Source organism: Bos indicus x Bos taurus, chromosome 18 (genome assembly GCF_003369695.1).
Source record: "Bos indicus x Bos taurus breed Angus x Brahman F1 hybrid chromosome 18, Bos_hybrid_MaternalHap_v2.0, whole genome shotgun sequence".
Taxonomy (NCBI): domain Eukaryota; kingdom Metazoa; phylum Chordata; class Mammalia; order Artiodactyla; family Bovidae; genus Bos; species Bos indicus x Bos taurus.
Window position 1 is genome coordinate 23,640,162 of NC_040093.1, and position 20,050 is coordinate 23,660,211.

The 20,050-nt window shown below is 43.2% G+C and overlaps 1 protein-coding gene across 1 annotated transcript in view; it reads right to left on the reverse strand.

Annotated features, from left to right (window-relative positions):
• Positions 1–2,043: 2,043 nt before the first annotated feature.
• Positions 2,044–20,050, reverse strand: part of LOC113875335 (aurora kinase-like) — a 124,068-nt gene continuing 106,061 nt past the window's right edge. The window contains 3 exon segments of the mRNA XM_027513662.1: positions 2,044–2,423; positions 2,426–2,774; positions 2,776–3,397. Coding sequence (XP_027369463.1) covers positions 2,044–2,423; positions 2,426–2,774; positions 2,776–3,397 — 1,351 coding nt within the window.

A 20,050-nucleotide genomic window follows, 5' to 3' on the forward strand; every position in this document is an offset into this window, starting at 1 on the left:
ACGTCTCCTGCATTGGCAGGTAGATTCTCTACCATTGAGCCACCAGGGAAGCCCTTGATCAAATTTCACTGATGAGTGGTGACAGAGTGAAAGTCTGGGAGTGGGATCTAGGGGTACCCTAGGGGGGAGGGCCAGAGAGCAGCCTGGCATGCACAGGTATAGGTTCCAGAGACTGGGGAGAGTAGGGTCTCTGCAAATTCTCTTCCCAGCAGTGTAAATCCTGACTGGTCATCGTGTATTATAATTTTGACTTATGACTGAATTAAATTTGCTAATATTTTGCTAAGAATTTTAAAACTTTTGTTCTCAAGGGATATTGGTGTCTAGTTTTTTATTTTTTTCCATTGGAATATTTTTGTTTGGATTTGGTATAAGGGCAATGATGACCTTGCAAAATGAATTGCTTAGTATTTCCTCCTCTTCAAATTTTGGTAACAGTTTGTATGGTATTGGTATTATTCCTTCCTAAATGTTTTATAGAATTTACCAGAGAAGCCTTCTGGGCTTAGAGTTTTCTTTCTGGGAAGTTTTTTTTTTTTTTTTAAGACAAAAAGCATTTTTTTCAAAAAATGCCAAGTATATAAAAAAAATAAGATCTCTTTTATTCCCTTGTACCATATTTTATTCAGATAAAACCAGCAGGCTACATGCTGCTCAGAACACAGCCCCAGAGAGGCTCTGGGAGGCACACCATCCAGAACTGCTTTTCATGTATCTAGTCTATATACACAAGTCAGCAACGCCCCTCCCCCATTACCCATGGACCCCACGCCCACTTGGGTAAGCCAGCGAGGGGTCCCCCTGCAGCAGTCAGGGAGCTGCCGCAGCTGTCCCACCTGAGTCCCCGTCCCTCTACAAACCAACAGAACAAGCATCGCAGCCCTCCCCAAAAGATCCCCAAGTCAGAGGAGGAAAGGCGAGAAAAGAAAACTATGGCGGCAGCCATGGAAGCTTGGAGCAGGAAGGGAACCAAACAAATAAATAAATATATAACATTGAGCTCCAGGTTAGAAAGTGCATCATCTTTCCAAGGGGGAAAAAAAACAAACCAGGTAAAATAACTTAAAAGGCAACATTAAAAAAGAATTAGATCAACTACAATCCTTTTGCACACTGCCGTGCCAACTGTACACACATGTACAGTTTTTCTGTTGATTTGCTTTGTTTGTGCATTTGTGTGTGTGTGTGAGGCAATGGCACCCCACTCCAGTACTCTTGCCTGGAAAATCCCATGGATGGAGGAGCCTGGTAGACTGCAGTCCATGGGGTCGCTAAGAGTCGGACACGACTGAGCGACTTCACTTTCACGCATTGGAGAAGGAAATGGCAACCCGCTCCAGTGTTCTTGCCTGGAGAATCCCAGGGACGGGGGAGCCTGGTGAGCTGCCGTCTATGGGATCGCACAGAGTCAGACATGACTGAAGTGACTTAGCAGCAGTAGCAGTGAGGTCTTAACTTAGAAACAGCTAAGTAAAAACCAAAAAGGAAGACCAATTCACTTGGGAGTTTTACTAAAGCTGGAAAAGGGGCAGGTGGCTCAGTGTTTGGCCTTGTAGCCTCTTCCATGGCACCTCTCATATGAAAGATGGGGGGGGAAGCAGGGAGGGATAAATAGAGGGAACCAAACCCAGGCAGATTTTTGGAGAAGTAGCAGGTAAAAGAGGCAAGTTCAAGTATTTCTCCCAGCACAGCCAGAGTCCCCACAGAAGGCCTCAGAAAGTCAGAAGAGGTGACAGGGACTTAAAATGGTGCTAGTCCTAACCCACCCCAACACGCATCCCCCCTGCCCGGCATTCAGCAGAACTCCTGATGAAGCGAACAGCTGCATGGTAGGATCCTTACCTACTCCCACTTCTCCACCGCCGCCCACCCCTGGGATTTTGCAGCGTCCACCAATGCTGGACATAGGTGAGAAGGCAAGCTTCTAGGGGAGGAGTGGAGGCCTAGGACGCCTGGAGTGGAGTGGAGTGGAATCTCTTCCTCCCTTTTGGGAAGCAGCCTCCAGGAGCCTAGGGTCTGGAATGAGTTGTAAATGTTTCTGTATCAAGCAATGTACTGCTTGAGAATAAGTGCCACTGGTACTTGGGAAGCTGGAGACACTTCCCCTCCCTTGAGCATTTGACAGGGAGAGACGAACCTGTCGGAGAAGCTATTCGCTGGGCCCCTGCGACAGGCTTTGAAGCTGATCTCAGCAGTTTCCTGGGGCAGGAGGACTTCTTGTATCCACGGCTGGTTCTGGATTTCTTCGAAGGATAGCCGATCTGATGGCTTCAAGGCCAAGCACCATCTAATGAGATGTTGACACTCTGAAGAGACCCGCTGCCTGAAGAAAACTTGGCCCCTAAGGCTCTCCTCATCTTGCTCAAAGGGAATATCTCCACAGACCACGTCATACAGCAGGATCCCCAGAGACCAGATGGCTGTCTGCCATGGTAGATCCACTATGGAGGATACAGCCGGGTCCCATCGAAGTCCGTGTAGAGGGTGTCCTTGAGCAGCGCCCCCGACCCGAAGTCGATGAGCTTGAGCTCGCCGCGTTTGAGGTTGGTAAGGACGTTCTCGCCCTTGATGTCGCGGTGAAGCACCCTGCAGTCGTGGCTGGGCCCCACCGCCTCCAGCACCTGCCAGAAGAAGCTGCAGGCCAGCTCCTCCTGCAGCCCCCCCGCCCCGCCCCCCTTTTCCGTGATAAAGTCAAAGAGGTCTTGCAACGGTTCCGGCCTCTCCAGGATCAAGACGAAGCTGTCGGGCCTCTCAAACCAATCTAGGAGCCTAATGGGCGCCAGAGAAGCCCAAGCTCACCTTCTTCAGCAGAACCACTTTCATGGGCACTTGGGTGCCATCAGGCAGCTCTCCCCAGTGGGAAATCCAGTCCTTCTCCACGTGTTTGATGGCCACCGGCAAGTTGTCAGTGACACGGATGCCTGAGTACACCGAGCCGAAGCCGCCGCTGCCCAGGAGCGGGCCCACCTGGTACTGCGACTCCAGGGGCTCCTTCTTCTTGCCCGGAGCCAGCTTGGTGGAGTGCAGGTCGTTGCGGGGCGCGGGGCGCAAGTGGGCAAGCGAGTTGATTTTGGACAAGAGCACCCCAGCTTCCAGGATGTCGGCGTAGAGACTGTGTCTGGAGGAGCTGCAGTGGGGGCTAGGGTTGTGCCAGGAGCTGTGCCTAAGGCTGGAGCTGAGGCTGCGGCTGGCGCAGAAGGTCGAGGGCCAGTCGGAGGACGGCTGGGGGCGCTGCCGGGGCTGGAGGCTGAAGGAGGCGCCCGCAGGGTCAGGCAGCTCCGGGGCGGTGGGCGGCCCGAGGGGCTTGTGTGGCAGCGCTGCCGCACAGGGAGTGTGTAGCTGCTGCTGCCGCCGGTCCAGCCACCGCCGCCGCCGCTGCGGCCAAGTGCTCTCCGGCCTCCTCCGCCACCGTTTGATAGAATTTATAAAATGTTTTATGGAATTGACCAGAGAAGCCTTCTGGGCCTGGAGTTTTCTTTCTGGTAAGGTTTTTAATTGATGATTTCAATATCTTTCATAGGGGCATAGAGCTACTCAGATTTTCCATTTCTACCTTAGTCAGTTTTAGTAATTTATCTTTCATAAAGTTGTGGGTAATATCCCCATATTATCCTTTTAAGCCTGTAGGGTACAATGTGGTACCTCCATTTTCATTCATATTCTTGTTAATCCTTGCTTCTCATCTTTTTTCTTGATCATCAAAGCTAGAGTTTCATCAAATTTACTGATTTTTTTTAAAAGAAAACTTTTCGTTTTATTATTTTATGCCTTATTTTTTTGTTTACTCGAATTCTGATAGCTCTTATCTTTTAAAATTCCCATTTTCTTCTTTCTTTTATTTTAATTTGCTTTTCTTTTTCTAAATTTTTAAAGTGAAAGCTTAGATTTTTTTCAAATACAAGTATTTTCAAATACAAGTATTTAAAACTATAGATTTCCTTTTAAGGACTATATTCCACATGGTTTTAATATATTATAATTTTATTTTCATTCAGGTTAAATATATTTTCTAATTTTTCCTGTGGACTTCTGCTTTGTATATAGGTTGCATAGGAGTCTTGTCCAATTTTCCAAGTACTTGATTTTCCAAATATCTGTTTTTTTATTGCTAACTTAATTCTGATTTCAGTCCTTTTAAATTTATTAGCAATTCTTTTATTGTCCAACATGTTGTCTATTTTGGTGATTATTCTCTGAATATTTGAAGATACAAACATTCTCTTAATTTGGGTAAAGTGTCTATAAATGTCAATGAAATTAAGTTGGTAGATGTTCATATCCTCTATGTCTTGATTTTCTGTCTACTTGTTCTATCAAGTATTGAATAGGAACGTTACAATCTCCAACTTTAATTTTGTCTTTTAAACTTTGTATTTTATATCGGAGTATAGCAGACGAACAATGTTATGATAGTTTCAGATGGACAGCAAAGAGATTCACACAATGTCGTTTTGTGCATTTTGAAAGCCTGTTACTGCATACATACATATCTAGGATTTGTATTTGCTTGTCTTATTCTTCTGTATCTTTGGGAAACACATTCCTTGTCCTGAAGTCTGTTTTGTCTAATAATAATATTATAACATAGATATTTATCTTTATTTATGGGTCTCTAGTTGTATTCCCTCTTTTTCTCCTAATGGTGGTCATTTATATCTTCTCTTTTTCCCTTGGTTAGTCTAACTAGAGGTTTATCAATTGTATTTTATCTTTTTTCCCAAATAATCAGCTTCTGGTTTTGTTGACTTTTTATATCGTATTTTTCTGTGTGCGTGTTTCATTACTGTCACTCATTTTTTCAGGTGGAAGCTTAGATTACTGATTTGAGACCTTTATTCTAGTGTAAGCCTTTAACACAGTGGTTCTTAAATGGGGGTGGTTTTCCCACCTCTAGAGGGGACATGTGGCAAGGTCTGGATACATTTTAATTTTCTCTAGTCAGTGGGAATATATCAGTGAGTAAAATAGACAGAAAATTTCCTTATGGAATTCTCATTATAATTGGAGACATAAGCAATGAAGAAGATTAAAATATATAATGTAATGTCAGGTGGTGATGAAAATCAAAGCAGGATAAAGAAATAGAAAATGATGAATATGGGCCAATTGAGACTGGGTAGTCAAAGAAGGCTCTTCTCGCAGAGTGATATTTCAGGAGAGACCTGAATAAAATGAGGGAGGGAACCATATGAGTATCTGTGGAAATAACTTTCCATGCAGAGGAACAGCAACTGCAAAGTCCCTGAGTTGGGAGTGTGGTAACATGGAGCTTAGGGGGTGGGGTGAAAGGATAGCAAGGTGACTTATGTTGAAACCCAATGACCAAGAAGAAGCGGGTAGAAGACACTGAAAAGTGTCATGGATCAGACTGTGTTTTGCAAGCCAAGGAATGATTTTGGATTTTAATCAAAGCATCCGGGGAATGAACATTTTGAGCAGTAGACACCATGAGGATCCTGGGGGTGGTTGGTTTGAGAACAGTTTGAAGGGAACAAACATGGAAATGTGGGAAATCAGCTGAAAACAAGTGAAATTATCCAGGTGAGAAGTGTTGGTGGTTTGGGCTAGAGGGATAAAAGTGGAGATGGCTGAAATTCCAGACATGTTTTGAAAGTGAATTTTAAGATTCTCTAGTGGATTGAATATGATATATTAGAGAAAGCAAGAAGCAGAGGATGACTTCAGTGTTTTTTCCTGAGGACCTGGTGGATGGAACATGGATGGAAGGGCCATTTGCTAAAATCGAAAGTTTGGTTTTGTATTTAAGCTTGCAAAGTCTATTGTTCATTCCAGTGGAGCTCTCAAGAAGCAGTTAATTATAACAAGTTAAGAGGTCAAGGAAAAATTCAGGACTGGAGATGTAAATTTGGGAGTTTCTATATAATAAAATCTATTACTGTAATTTCATACATTAACACAGTAAAACCATTTATTTCTCATAATAGCCATCAAAAGCATAAAAAAATCTATCATCATATCATGATGAAATAATAAGCTAGGGATAGAAGTAAATATCAAAAAATTACAGCAGACATACAAAGTATTGGTTAAACATAAGCACTACCTTTAAAGTTAGGAAATATAAAAATGTTTACTATTTTTTTAACTATGTGTTTTAGCCAATTAGCAAGAGAGAAAAGGGAGGAAATAAAGTTGGAAAAAACAAAAGTGCCTTTACTTGAAAATGATATGATTAACTACTTTAAATAATTCAAGAGGCTCTATTAACAATTAAGTAATCAATTAACAATACATTAATATTGATATAAGATTTCAACAGATTGGTCAGATACAAGATTAATATTCAAAAGCTTTTCTCTACACTAGCAATAACCAAGTACAATGCACTTTGTTTAAAATAACAAAAACAATCTATAAAATACAACAGCTGGGAGTATATAAGTCTAAGAATAATGACAAAATTTCTTGGAAAATCTAACATTTAATAAATTTAGATTTGAATATAAGGGAAGGATGACTTAATGTTAATGGCTGGGAAGATCTATTTTAAAGATGTTCCTTCTCCCCCAAATTATCTAAAAATTTAATGTAATCAAATTTGCAATGAGATTATTATGGAAATCGGCAAGCAGATTCTAAAATTCAAATAGAAGATAAATGGTTGTGGACAGCCATGCGATTTTGAAAAAGATGATCAAAAGAATGAACTTTAACCATCTGATGTCAAATTTATGAAGCTCTAATCATTAAAGAAGTCAGATTTTCCTTAAGAGATGGAAGAGACTAAAACATCTAGAAACAGATCTTTGTATATCTTAGAGTTATAAGATGCACTAATGTTTGAAATCAGTGGAGATAGAAAGAGGTGGTGAAGAAATTGGGAGTCCTGGTTCTACATGTTAAATAGCTAACGTATAAAACTCACAAAATGAATGTAAGATATATTAAAATCCCAGACACATATGCACACACATGAATAACATTGTTAGCATGTAAAAAAGAATGCTAGAATTTAGTTCAATAACTATAAAAATATAGAAAAAGATGGGTAAATTTGAAATTAACACAAGTTTAAAAATGTATAGACTTAGAAAATGTCTCAAGTGAAATGTGACACTGGGAGAAAATATTTGCATCAAATATGATGAAGATAATTCTCCAAAATGCATGAGAATGCTTATAAATCAATAAGAAAATTCAAGCAATCTAATAGAATGAAAACAATAAAGAGTATTTAAATAGTTTAAAGATAGTCAACCAATTTGGAGGGCAAAGAGAAAATTTTACTCCTGTAACTGAACTTTCAGAATCTGTCATAGGGAGGCTTTAGAAATTAGCACAAGGAGATATAACCAACCATGTTTCCTGAGACCTTGTTTGCAAATAGGAAAAACGTAAATAGATGAATAATGAACACCTTAGGAAAACTGTTAAGTTAGCCATCACCTGGAATGTTATACCACATTGTAAATGTCAATACAAGTTTTTTATATTATCCTATGTAACTGGTATAATAAACAAGCGTGCTCTGTGACATAATCAAAAGGCAGCTTATTTTCTGTGAGCTATCATCTCTTTAAACTTTACTCAGCCAGGGGTATTTTTTCTCTGCCCCTGGACGATCATGACAGGAAGCCCCAGGCCGTCTGGGTCCTCTCAGGTGAAGGGGAGTCGGGGGGACTTACTCTAGAATAACAACCACTGGAGAAGAAAGTCTATAAATCTTTTCTTTCTCTTCTCTCAAGACTCTCTCATATTACTCTCCCAATGATGAAATCAGGAACTGAGATACACATTTTCCATTATGCCCATCGCATGTCCTTCGTGCAGGGTGGGGGTTGGTCTCCGACTCAGCAGTTTCTTCGGGTGTATATCAAGTTGGCATCTCAAGAGACATTAACCCATAAGAACCTCACTTTGACAATCTGTTGCTTTTTAAAAAAAAGTTGAGGATTGTTTCTCATTTTTTTTTCTTCTGTTTAAGCCAGAATCACTATTGCATATGCCCAGCTTGCATGCTGCCTACCCCCACAAGTCTCTTCCACCTTCCCTCCCCATCAGGATGAATCTTGTCTTTTCTCTTGCATTTGATACAGCAATATTACTGCATTTGGTATCGTGTATTAATTAGTTCTGTATGTCTTTCTCCACACCAAACTGTAAGCCTCTGGAGGGCAGAGATGGAATCTGGTTTAGTTATGATCTCCCAGACGTATTTCATAGTGTAGGCACGCAATAAATAGAATTTTAAGGCTCCTTTGACCCTCAGCCTTGGCTCAAGGAAGGGCTCAGGAAATCAGGTTTCCACAGAGTGAGTGTAAACTGAGATTGAACTTTTTAACACTCTATAGTCAGGAAATGGAACACTTCATATTAGCAGATACATTTAATAAATGGCAAATAACATCAAAGACAACATATTACATGTGAAATGTAGCATGTGTGAAGCTGAAAATGATTTTCCTGAGTGCTGGGCTCTAATCAAGTTCTCCAGTGTTGCATTAACACGGGTCCTTAAGCTTCATAGATCCTCTTGATATTTCTTAGACATTTAAGAAATGGAATAGACTCAGCCATATCCTAGCTTCGAATGCACGCAACTAATTTCCCCCTGAAACCCAAGAACATCTTCCAAACCATGATACGGATTCCTGGATTCACACCGACAAAAGAAATAAGAGCTCTGTGGAGGCGAACAAGACCCGAGTTTCCCATTGAACACCAGTGTCCCAATTTCCAAGTGCACACCCTCCTCCTAACTCATCTCTGAAAAATAGACCTGTCAAGTCCTTGGCATTTTGTTCCGGTTTGTCTGATAGTGGTTTTACTATTTTTTATCCGTGGAACTGCAAGACACATTTTTCTGTCTTCAAAGTTATTGGATGTTCCTTTCTTTGCTAATGTTGGCAAAACATGAATGCTCAAGGGAGGTGCATGGGGAAGTTTGTATGGACGATGTGTTTCTTTCAAAGCTCATGGAAAAAGAATGCATTTACTGGGTTCCTTTGACCAGCCTCAGGCTCTCTGAGATTAGTTTTAGATGTATAGAATATGGCCAGGCATTGCCCATGTGGTTCTGGGCTCTGCACTTGCAGGAAAATGTCCTTTCCCCCAGGCAGGGTTTTTGTTTCATCACAGTTGTCCCAAAAGGATTAGATGAAGAAAAGAACTTTAGACAAATATGATCCACAGCAAGTTTTCTCACTGTAGGAGGTAGGGAAGCTGTGGAAAGTGGTTCTTTGTGGTCTGTGGCCAAACTTCTGTACCTTGCAGATGGTAAACAGGTGTGGTCAGGTGTGTGCCTGAAAGTCTGAAAACTAAACTCTGCAATCAAAAAAACTAGTCTGGGGATTCATCTTCCAGTATCAACTCTGAGATGGATTAATCTATATTAGATATTCTCAAGGTTGGGCATCCTTGGGTGTTAATGGAACAAGCTCCCTCCTTGGGGTCCCAAGGCCTAGATTTCACCTTCAGGGTGATATTCCCTTGCTTCTGGCCTTCAAATAACCAACCTGCTTCCTGGACTGAAAATAATAATTTCCAACTCATTAGTGATTTTGCAAGCAGAAAAGATGCTGTGTATGGATGCACTTTGAAAAAATATCAGAACACTCGAAAAGCACATTTTAATATCATCCACATTAGGCTTGTCACTACTGACACAGTAATAATATCTATACTCAGTTGGCTTGCACACTGCTAACTTTTCACAATGCTTCCACAAGCTGTATCCCATCTTTTTCTTTGAATGTCATTGACATGCTCTCTGCCCAAAACTGTAGAGAGAAAGGAGAAAAATGATGGGACAAATGACAGGGATCAGATCAGATCAGTCGCTCAGTCGTGTCCGACTCTTTGCGACCCCATGAATCGCAGCACGCCAGGCCTCCCTGTCCATCACCAACTCCTGAAGTTCACTCAGACTCATATCCATTGAGTCAGCAATGCCATCCAGCCATCTCATTCTCTGTCGTCCCCTTCTCCTCCTGCCCCCAATCCCTCCCAGCATCAGAGTCTTTTCCAATGAGTCAACTCTTCGCATGAGGCGGCCAAAGTACTGGAGTTTCAGCTTTAGCATCATTCCTTCCAAAGAAATCCCAGGGTTAATCTCCTTCAGAATGGACCAGCTGGATCTCCTTGCAGTCCAAGGGACTCTCAAGAGTCTTCTCCAACACCACAGTTCAAAAGCATCAATTCTTCGGCACTCAGCCTTCTTCACAGTCCAACTCTCACATCCATACATGACCACAGGAAAAACCATAGCCTTGACTAGATGGACCTTTGTTGGCAAAGTAATGTCTCTGCTTTTCAATATGCTATCTAGGTTGGTCATAACTTTCCTTCCAAGGAGTAAGCGTCTTTTAATTTCATGGCTGCAATTACCATCTGCAGTGATTTTGGAGCCCAGAAAAATAAAGTCTGACACTGTTTCCACTGTTTTGCCATCTATTTCCCGTGAAGTGGTGGGACTGGATGCCATGATCTTCGTTTTCTGAATGTTGAGCTTTAAGCCAACTTTTTCACTCTCCGCTTTCACTTTCATCAAGAGGCTTTTGAGTTCCTCTTCACTTTCTGCCATAAGGGTGGTGTCATCTGCATATCTGAGGTTATTGATATTTCTCCCGGCAATCTTGATTCCAGTTTATTTCTTCCAGTCCAGCGTTTCTCATGATGTAGGGTCAAAAAGATCACCTGTATTATTGGGGAGATGGAGCTAGCTATGTGTGACTATTTACAACATGCTCATTTTATTTAACTAATAGAGTTTATGTGAATCAGGAACGAATATGCCTCTGCTCTTTGGGTGAACAGATGGAGGCCAATTCAACTATTCCATTCTTGAAACTTCCCTGTGGTCCAGTGGTTAGGACTTGGTGCTTTCACTGCTGAGGGTCCAGGTTCAATCCCTAGTCAGGGAACTAGGATCCCACAAGCTGCCTGATGTAGCAAAAAAATTCCGTTCTTAGATCAGAAGCTTCTCTATTTCTATTTAAAACCTGTGATCGCCAACCCTAGAAGGTCTCCCAGTGCTAGACTCCTCTGCTAGATCTCTCAGATTAACTTGCTTTCTCGTTCTTAGAGATGTATTTCGGAACATGCCTGCTCCCTTCAAATGTTTGATTTACCCGCTTCAGCAGATGGCACCTCCTCCTGAGAAGGTAGAAAATATCACACTGGGGCAATGCATCCTGAGGCTAAGTCCCTAGTTACCTACCTCTGCACAGATCCTCCCCCTCCTTCATCCTCCCACCTCTACTGTGGGGTGGAGAATGCTCTCCCTTCTGTCTGAAGTAGATTCTCTATCCCCTCACCACCGAGACGTTGGGCCCCATCCCAACTATCAGTACATTTATAGGAACCAATGCTATGTATTAACTATCCCTTCCCTTTCTTATCTCTGCAACTACTCTTTCCCCGCACTGGGACCTTCTTATTGGGGTGAACATACTCAAAATTCCTAAATTAAGACAAGCAAGCAAGCAAATAAAATGAACCTCTCTGGATTCCACATCTCCCATCAGCTCCTAACCTATTGCTAGTGTCTCAGCCACAGACAAACTGGAGGAAAGAATGGCCTCTGGTTTTGCAAAGAAGTACAGACCGTCTATGTCATTGACACTGTTTTGTTCTCCTTTCCTCACCCCCCTCAACCCCCATTCACAATGAAGTTCGCTGTATTGGTTTCTGGCCACATCACTCTACCAACAATATCATTGTTTATCAGTGACTTCCATGTCCCTGAATTCAATGGCTGCTTTGAATTCTTCTTTTTTATTTTAAATTGATTGATTTTTAATTGAAGATAATTACTTTATAGAATTGTGTTGGTTTCTGCCAAACACAGGTACCCATATGTCCCCTCCCTCCCACGTCCCTCCCCATCCCATCCCTCTAGGTTGTTCCAGGGCCCTGGTTTGAGTTCCCTGAGTCATACAGAAAATTCCCATTGGCTATATATTTTACATATGGTAATGTATGTTTCCCTGCTATTCTCTCCATACATCCCACCCTCTCCTTCCTCCCCCCACCCCATGTCCATAAGTCTGTTCTCTATGTCTGTCTTCCCTTCATCCTTAACAGCACTGGGCACTGGGAACCACAGCCACAGCATTGAAACCACCTCTTCCTTTGGATTCTTTGATGGCATATCCACTTGGTTCTCTGTCTGTTGGTCTACAATTTCCTTTTCAGTCTCTTAGAAGGCTCATTGTTTTCTGTTCAACTGTGAGATGCCAGAGTTGTCCAAGACATTTCTTACTCCTTATTTTTCCTTTGGCAATCTCTTTTATTGTTGAGCTTCTGTACGCTTATCTGCAATGATTACCCCTCTGCCAAGCACTAGATTCATATTTCTGGCTAATTCCCATCTTAAATTAAATAGTCCAAATGCGCTCTAAACTCAGTGTGTTCAAAAGAAAACTCGACCCTCATCTCTAGTTTCTCATTTCTGCAGAAGTCACCCCTACCCTCTGCTGCTGCTGCTGCTAAGTCGCTTCAGTCCTGTCCGACTCTGTGTCACCCCATAGACGGCAGCCCATCAGGCTCCCCCGTCCCTGGGATTCTCCAGGCAAGAACACTGGAGTGGGTTGCCATTTCCTTCTCCAATGCATGAAAGTGAAAAGTGAAAGTGAAGTCGCTCAGTCGTGTTCGATTCTTAGCGACCCCATGGACTGCAGCCTACCGGACTCCTCTGTCCATGGGATTTTCCAGGAAAGAGTCCTGGAGTGGGGTGCAGTTGCCTTCTCCCCCTACCCTCAACCAGCTATAAAAGAGAATTTGGGTTCTCCTGAATTCTCTTTCTCTGGTATCCATATCCAAATTATTGCCAGGACTCAATGTCCTGTCTCCTAATCTATATGGAATATGGACTCTTCGTGTCCAGTTCAATCAACCAACTTCAAGTTACCACCTCCTTCTATTGACTGTGCAGTAACTATCAACTAACCTGTCCTTACTCCTCCATTTTCTGTGATGTATTCAGAGTAATCTTCGCAAATGGAAACCATGGTGATAGAATAACACTATTTCCTTCTCCTCCTGACTTTAACCCATTCAGTCAGGCATTTAATATTCAATGCTCAGGGGAAAAAAAATAGCACTCAGAGCAGAATACAAAGGTAAAATTCTAGTTGTTGAGAATCCAAAGTTCAGCCTCAGGGAGATGGAAAGGAGTTACGTGTGTAGACAATAGATTTGGAAGAATTCCTATAGATAAAAGAAAAATTTCCTATATCCTGAGCTGAAAATAATTCTTGAGGTGGAGGATATGAGTGGAGATGAATAACAAGGGACTTGAAACAAAAGGACCAGACCTTCAGGGCCCAGGAATATGGAACAGCAGGAACTCAACCTCTTCTTACGCAATCCACACTCATGGCTGATGACCAAGAAGCCCTCCGGTCTCCACCCAAGCCAGGACAAAGCTGCCCCACCCTGAAGAGGAGCTATAGAAATCTCTTCCCAGTAGATGCAGCAGCATCCGCTAAGCTTCCGTCCCACTGGGTCAGCATTGCCTGTTGACCAACAACGGGAGAGACACACTTCCAACTGGGGCTTTGCTAGGTTGTATCTGGCTCGTCTGTTGATAGCAAACCCTCTTTGAAGACCTACAGAACTCCTAAACTCTTGCAATGAATGAAGGTGAGGCTCTGGAGCCTGGATCATGGTGACACAGTGGAGATAACAGCATAGTAAAAGCCTTGACAAAAGAAACTGCTCTCACTCTTTTGCTTAACGCCACTTCAAGAATTCTCAAACTCTTAGCATGGCCTTTGGGGCCCAGAATGATCCAGCCCCTGCTGACACACCCTGTCTTGCCCTAATCTTTTCCTTGCCATTTCACCTCCTTATTTAATGCTATATGAGCCACCAGACTTTGTCCAGGATCCCACCCTATTAACCTCTGTCAGCTCCATGTCACCCCCAAAAGGGAGCCATCCTTCATGCCCTGTGGCTAAGTCAGATTCTCCTTCTACCCCCAACACTACTTTCATGGACTCAAGTCCTATCTTTAACTTCTTTTCCAATTTGACATTCATCAGTGTGGTGATTTGATATACGGGTATTCCTCCAACTAGACTGGGTTCTCCATGAGCTATTTTTAAAGATTTTTTGGTCTCTGCTTTATATATATTCACCATCTCTGCCTTAAATCTTAATTCAGTTTAGTTCAGTTCAGTCGCTCAGTTGTGTCCGACTCTTTGCGACCCCATGAATCGCAGCATGCCAGGCCTCTCTGTCCATCACCAACTCCTGGAGTTCACTCAGACTCATGTCCATTGAGTCAGTGATGCCATCCAGCCATCTCATCCTCTGTCATCCCCATCTCCTCCTGCCCCCAATTCCTCCCAGCATCAGAGTCTTTTCCAATGAGTCAACTCTTCGCATGAGGTGGCCAAAGTACTGGAGTTTCAGCTTCAGCATCATTCCCTTAAACCTTAGTACCCTTGGTCAAATCAGACTTCTCCATGAGTCAGTTCCTGGAGGGTTTTGTCTTATTTCATGCAGCTGGGAGGAAGATGGATGAACAGTTTGTAAACTGTAAAGTGCTAACCAGATGTGCAGGACAGTGCTACCCATTTGGTGAGCAGCTCGTTCCCATCTTGACAGCTCCTTGTTAGCCGCCTTCTCCAGGACCTTTCCCCCCGACTGTCTTTTATCCGTAAAGTCTGTTGTCTGGGAATATTAGGAATTCAGTCTTCAGACTCACTTGCCACGTTCCTTTTTTCAGGCTACCATTGGTTAATGCTTTTTGCTTTGATGTTTTGTTTTACTGGTGAGCGCAACAAGCCACCATTGAGCACGCCGTGCTCCATGAGGTTTTATTGTCTTGCATTGTTTACGCCTTGTCTGTGACAGGTACTAGCAGCACTTACCACCCTGTGATTTTCCAGCAGTGAAAATAATAGAGGAATTGCATACAGGTAAAATAATTAGTGGTTTAAAAAAAATGAATACAATTTGTCACACAGAGTATTAGCCTTTTTTTTCCCCCTCTGGTGTAAGTGTCAGTTTCTTGGGTTACCAAGACAGATTACGCAGAATTTTATCCTTTTACCTATGAATTAGTATTTCCCAGTTGCTCCCTGACATTGGGTGGTCCAGACTCTGCAGGTTGGGGTGTCCAGACCCAGTGGATCAGAGTTACTGCCAACAACCTACGTGTTTTTAACAAATTCTGGCCCACTTAGTTTTATTTATTTACTTTATTGAAGTATAGTTGATTTAAAATGTTGTGTTAATTTCTATTGTACAGAGAACTGATTCAGATATATATATACACATATATACCTTCTTTTTCATATTCTTTTCCATTATGGTTTCTTGTAGGATATTGAATTTAGTTTCCTGTGATATACAGTAGGATCTTGTTGCTTATCCATCCTACATATAATAGTTTGCAACTGCAAATCCCGAACTCCCAGTCCATTCCTGTTTTGCCTCTGTGTTTGCCTTCCTCAAAGAAGGCAGCACGGATACAAGCACACTTCTCCTCTTGTGTGTTTATCTCCCTCAGCCATGGCACGGTGACGATGACTCTCTCCTGCCTCTCTTTGGGGTGAAGACAGAATGGGGAGAATGGCAGAACTCAAAGAACTCTTGGAAATTTTGCCTGATCTCGATTCAGAAAAGGAAAAACCAGCCAACAAAAAGATGGCCGATTAAAATTGAATTTCAGATAAATAGTGAGTAAACTCTTAGTACATGCATGTCCCATGAAATATTTGGGACATACTTATACTAAAGAATTATTCATTGCTTATCTGAAATTCAAATTTAGCTGAGTGTCCTAGTTTACCTGGCAATTCAAATCCAACCCCCTCCATTTTAAAGGTGAGACTATGAATATTGTAGTTGGGGGCTATTTCCAAGATCTCTCAAATTCACGCTGAGTCTGACTTTGAGGATTTTCAACTTTATTTTCTCCCTCTCTGCACCTGCAGAACGCTTTCAGTGCACTTGGGGATGCTTTGCTAAAGTAGGGGGAGGAGGTGGAACCCATTGGAAAGTGGGTTTCCTATACCTATGTTTCAACATCCCTGAGCTGGGGAGTGAGAAAGAGACATTGTATTTTATTATTGATTGAAATATACTTGATATACTATATTGTGTTAGTTTCAGGTGTACAGCAAAGTGATTCAGTTTTAATTTTTCAGGTTATATTCCATTATAGGTTATACCCTATTATATGATGTTGTCTATACCCTGTGCTATGCAGTGAATCTTTGTTGCTTATCTATTTTATGTACAGCAGTTCATGTCTCTTACTACCATACTCTTCATTTTTTCCTCCCTGTAATTTTTTAAAATTATTATTATTATTTAATTTATTTAAATTGGAGGCTAATTACTTTACAATATCATAGTGGTTTTTGCCATACATTGACATGAATCAGCCATGGGTGTACATGTGTTCCCCATCCTGAACCCCCCTCTCACCTCCCTCCCCATCCCATCCCTCTGGGTCATCCCAGTGCACCAGCCCTGAGCACCCTGTCTCATGCATCGAACCTGGACTGGCGATCTGTTTCACATATGGTAATATACATGTTTCGTGCTATTCTCTCAAATCATCCCACCCTCGCCTTCTCCCACAGAGTCCGAAATGGCTAAGATTCTGTTAACTACTCTGCCCACGGCTCCCTTCCGCGACACAGAGCCCCTCCCTACAAGTGCTTCTGTTCCCATGGTGGTATCCTCATCTCACAATGCCTCATCTAGTCTCTCTACTCTGGCAGAGACACCCCTCCACTTCTTCTTCTTCTTCTTCCTTAAGAATGTGTCAACTTCATCCTCAACACTTTTGGAAATTGGAAATAGCAAAGCCTTGCCTCCCCTTTTATCCTTGAAGGGATTAGAATATTCACGCTGGGACTCAGAGAAGAGAGAAAGGGATGAGTGTGGCTTCAAGGCAGGGAGTGTGGCTTCTCCCTCTTTTAGGGAGACGGGGAGCTAGGAATAACTCACCATTCACAAACATTCCCCTCGGCTCTACCCTGTGTCAACAGTGTTCAGAAAATGTGGGGCACAACACCCACCCACACAGCCCTGGGCCACCAGTGGGGTTGATTAACATCTTAGTTGAAGAATATTTTAGGAAGCTGAAGAGGCCAGGTATGTGTCTTGTATTTATACATAAATATGTATATAAGCAAAAAATCCCAGCTCTAATTATCACCACCCTACTTCCTCATAATAAATAAGAAACTGCTCTCATGACAGAGCAAACCTGGCAGAAAGCAACCAAGGTGATAAACCAAAGTTTGGAAGACCAGGTAGCATTTCCCTTGAAAGACTGACCGAGAGTGACCCAGAGGCACAGTTAGGGACAGAAGATTCGTAACGTGGCAGGGTATGGGGATTTAGGGTTCTCTTTCTTGTCAAAAAGAGGAAGAAAAGAAAAAAAAAAATATATATATAGTAAAATAACAGAAGCCAGGGTGTTCATGCCACTGCTACAATTTGCTGTGCCTTTTTGCCATGCAGCATGGTGGCTGCTTGCTGGTAGGTGATGATGAATTATTATGGCTGGAAGATGGTCAGAAAGGGGGACCATCCACAGTCCCCCCACTCCCTATTCACATTGCATTGGTGTTCCAAGTCATGGGAATGACAGAATAAAAAGAGATTAGGGGCATAAGTCTAGGAAAGGAGGAAATAAGTGGGAATGTTCCTGGCCTGGGCTTTGTGGGGCCAGTCATGCAGGGCATGACACAAAGAAGAAAGGTTCACTGATGGCCAGAGAAGGGGCTTTAGGGTTTTTGAGACAGAGAGGGCTGTCTCTTGCCAGCCGTGGGAGGGAGAGGCAAGGATCTTTATCATGATTTGTGAGAAGTCTTCATTTCAACAATTGCTTTTAACTTAAAGACACTCACCTAAGACCCTGGAAGAGTTCCTTGGATCTAAGCACTTCCCCTTGTGCGGGATCGGCTGTGGACTTTGAGGTCCTGCTGATACAGTCCTGATACCTAAGTCCAGCCTATGTTCATCCTCTCTACTTCCTTGCATGGGAGAGAGCAGGCATCCCAGGCTGTTTGGCCCTCACCAACATTACACCATGTTTTGGATGAGCAGTGGAATTGATGATTTCCCTTCTAGCCAGCAATAGATGGGAGACACCAGATGCCCACTACTGTCTCTTCTCTTCCTCCAAATTCATATCTGCCTTCTCCTTGATTGAGAAAGCCTATCACCCAGCCAGTCCCTGGAATGGTTAATTCCTGAAATACTACTGAACGGAGTCTGAAGGAGAGGGTGTGCCACGGGCTGCGTGTGGGAGACATGTGCGTGCACACGTGCACTGCATACATGCAGATATGCTGTGGCAGGTGTGTGTACATGCGTATACATAGAGTCAGACATTCGCTCTGCCTGCATTCAAGGGGGAGAATGTTGCAGAGTATGCTTGCCATGAATTTTTGATCTGGTGCTCTATGCCATTATCACAAAATGAATATTGGTGAATCTCACTTTAACTTAGGGATCATTCCAGGATAAAAATGCCATTCATCAGAATTTTGGAGAAGAAAGTTCCCATGGCAATCCATTCGCTGGGATGGAGACGTATGGGCATGAGCAGTGGAAATTGAAAAACCGTGTTAAGTGGTTGAAGAGCCTCCAGCAGGAGATGGGGACCGGCCACTTGGGCAGTGCTGTCAGTGGGTGTTGCGGGAGAATAAAAGCCTCAGTGCACAGCCTCAGGGAGGGGGCTCTGACAACACAGACGAGTGTCTGTGTCCTCCTTTGACCTGTGGAGGCAGGGGTGTGAGACCGCAGAGGTGCCGTCATGGGATGGAGTGAGCCTGAGGGCGCCAGCAGGCCTCCTGCTCCCCTGTGAATGAGGGCAGGGCTGGAGGGCTAAGGTGAGATGGAGGGTACAGGTTCCAAGTTCCAGTGATCCCAGCAGATGAGTGCGGGGTGGGAGACGGAAGGCTGTTGCAGTAATGAGGCAGAGGAGGCAGACTGGTGTACAAATTGTCACACGAGACCACTCAACTCCCTAAAGGTAAGAACACTCCAGCTGAGAGACAAGTGGCCAAGGAAGCTGAAAGTTGTCAGGGGTGAGGTGGGGTAGTGAGCCCACAGCAGGCTGCAGATGCTCAGGCCATTTTGGTGGAGAACCTTCCACATGCCTGTGGCTGCATGACCTGCAACTGAATCCCACTTCTGGAGACAGGCATGGAAATAAGGGAATCAGCATACTACATTCAGCAGGATGCTTTTTGGGCAGGTGGCTGGAACCTGAAATACAGGGAATTCCTTAACATTTATAATTAAAAGGATAGCGGCAGTGCTGCCTGTAGGCCCAACTGCCTCAGGTCTGGGATAGGGTTTTCAGACCAAGCCCTGTCCATTTCTCATCTCTGATAACAGGATGGCTGCAACTGCTCCAGCATCTCTGCCCACTCTCCAGTGTAGCCTGGGGTAGAAGGAGAGAAAGCCTCTGACCAGCATTCCCACAGACAACTTGCTTACATCTCATTGGCTCTAACTGGGTCACATGTCTAATTCTAAACCAATCACTGTGGAGAGGTGAATGCAAAGTACTGGTTGCCTGAAACATGGTCTCATGATTCACCTCTGAGCTTGTATGGGACAACTTCAGGAGAAGTACCAAGAGTGTTGGTAAAGGGAGTTTCTCAAAGGTAAAACTAGGAAATTGGGTAACATTTCCAAGCAAAGGGTGAATGGATATAAAGGAGGAAGAACATGAAGTGGGCACCCAGGGACATGGCTGTGGTCCCAGCTCCATCACAGAGTGTCCATGTGAGCCTTGGTGACCTTCTGGACCCATTTCCCATCCAAGATGACCACTGAAATCCCTTTCAGCTCTATCCCTGACTCCTCTCAGATCCCAGGTGAAAATTCATGAGAACACTATGTTTAGCAAGGGTGGCTATGTTATACTTCAAAGGCCTCTTAGAAAGTCATTCTTAAAATAAAACTTTAAAAAAAAAGGGCAATGGATCTCTCCCAAACTGTAGGAAACATGGTCCTTTGTTCTTTAAGAGAAACAAAAGGCTGATGGATTACTAATGAATTGTGGGGTGATGGTGATGGCAATTTTTTCAACACCAAAAGTCAG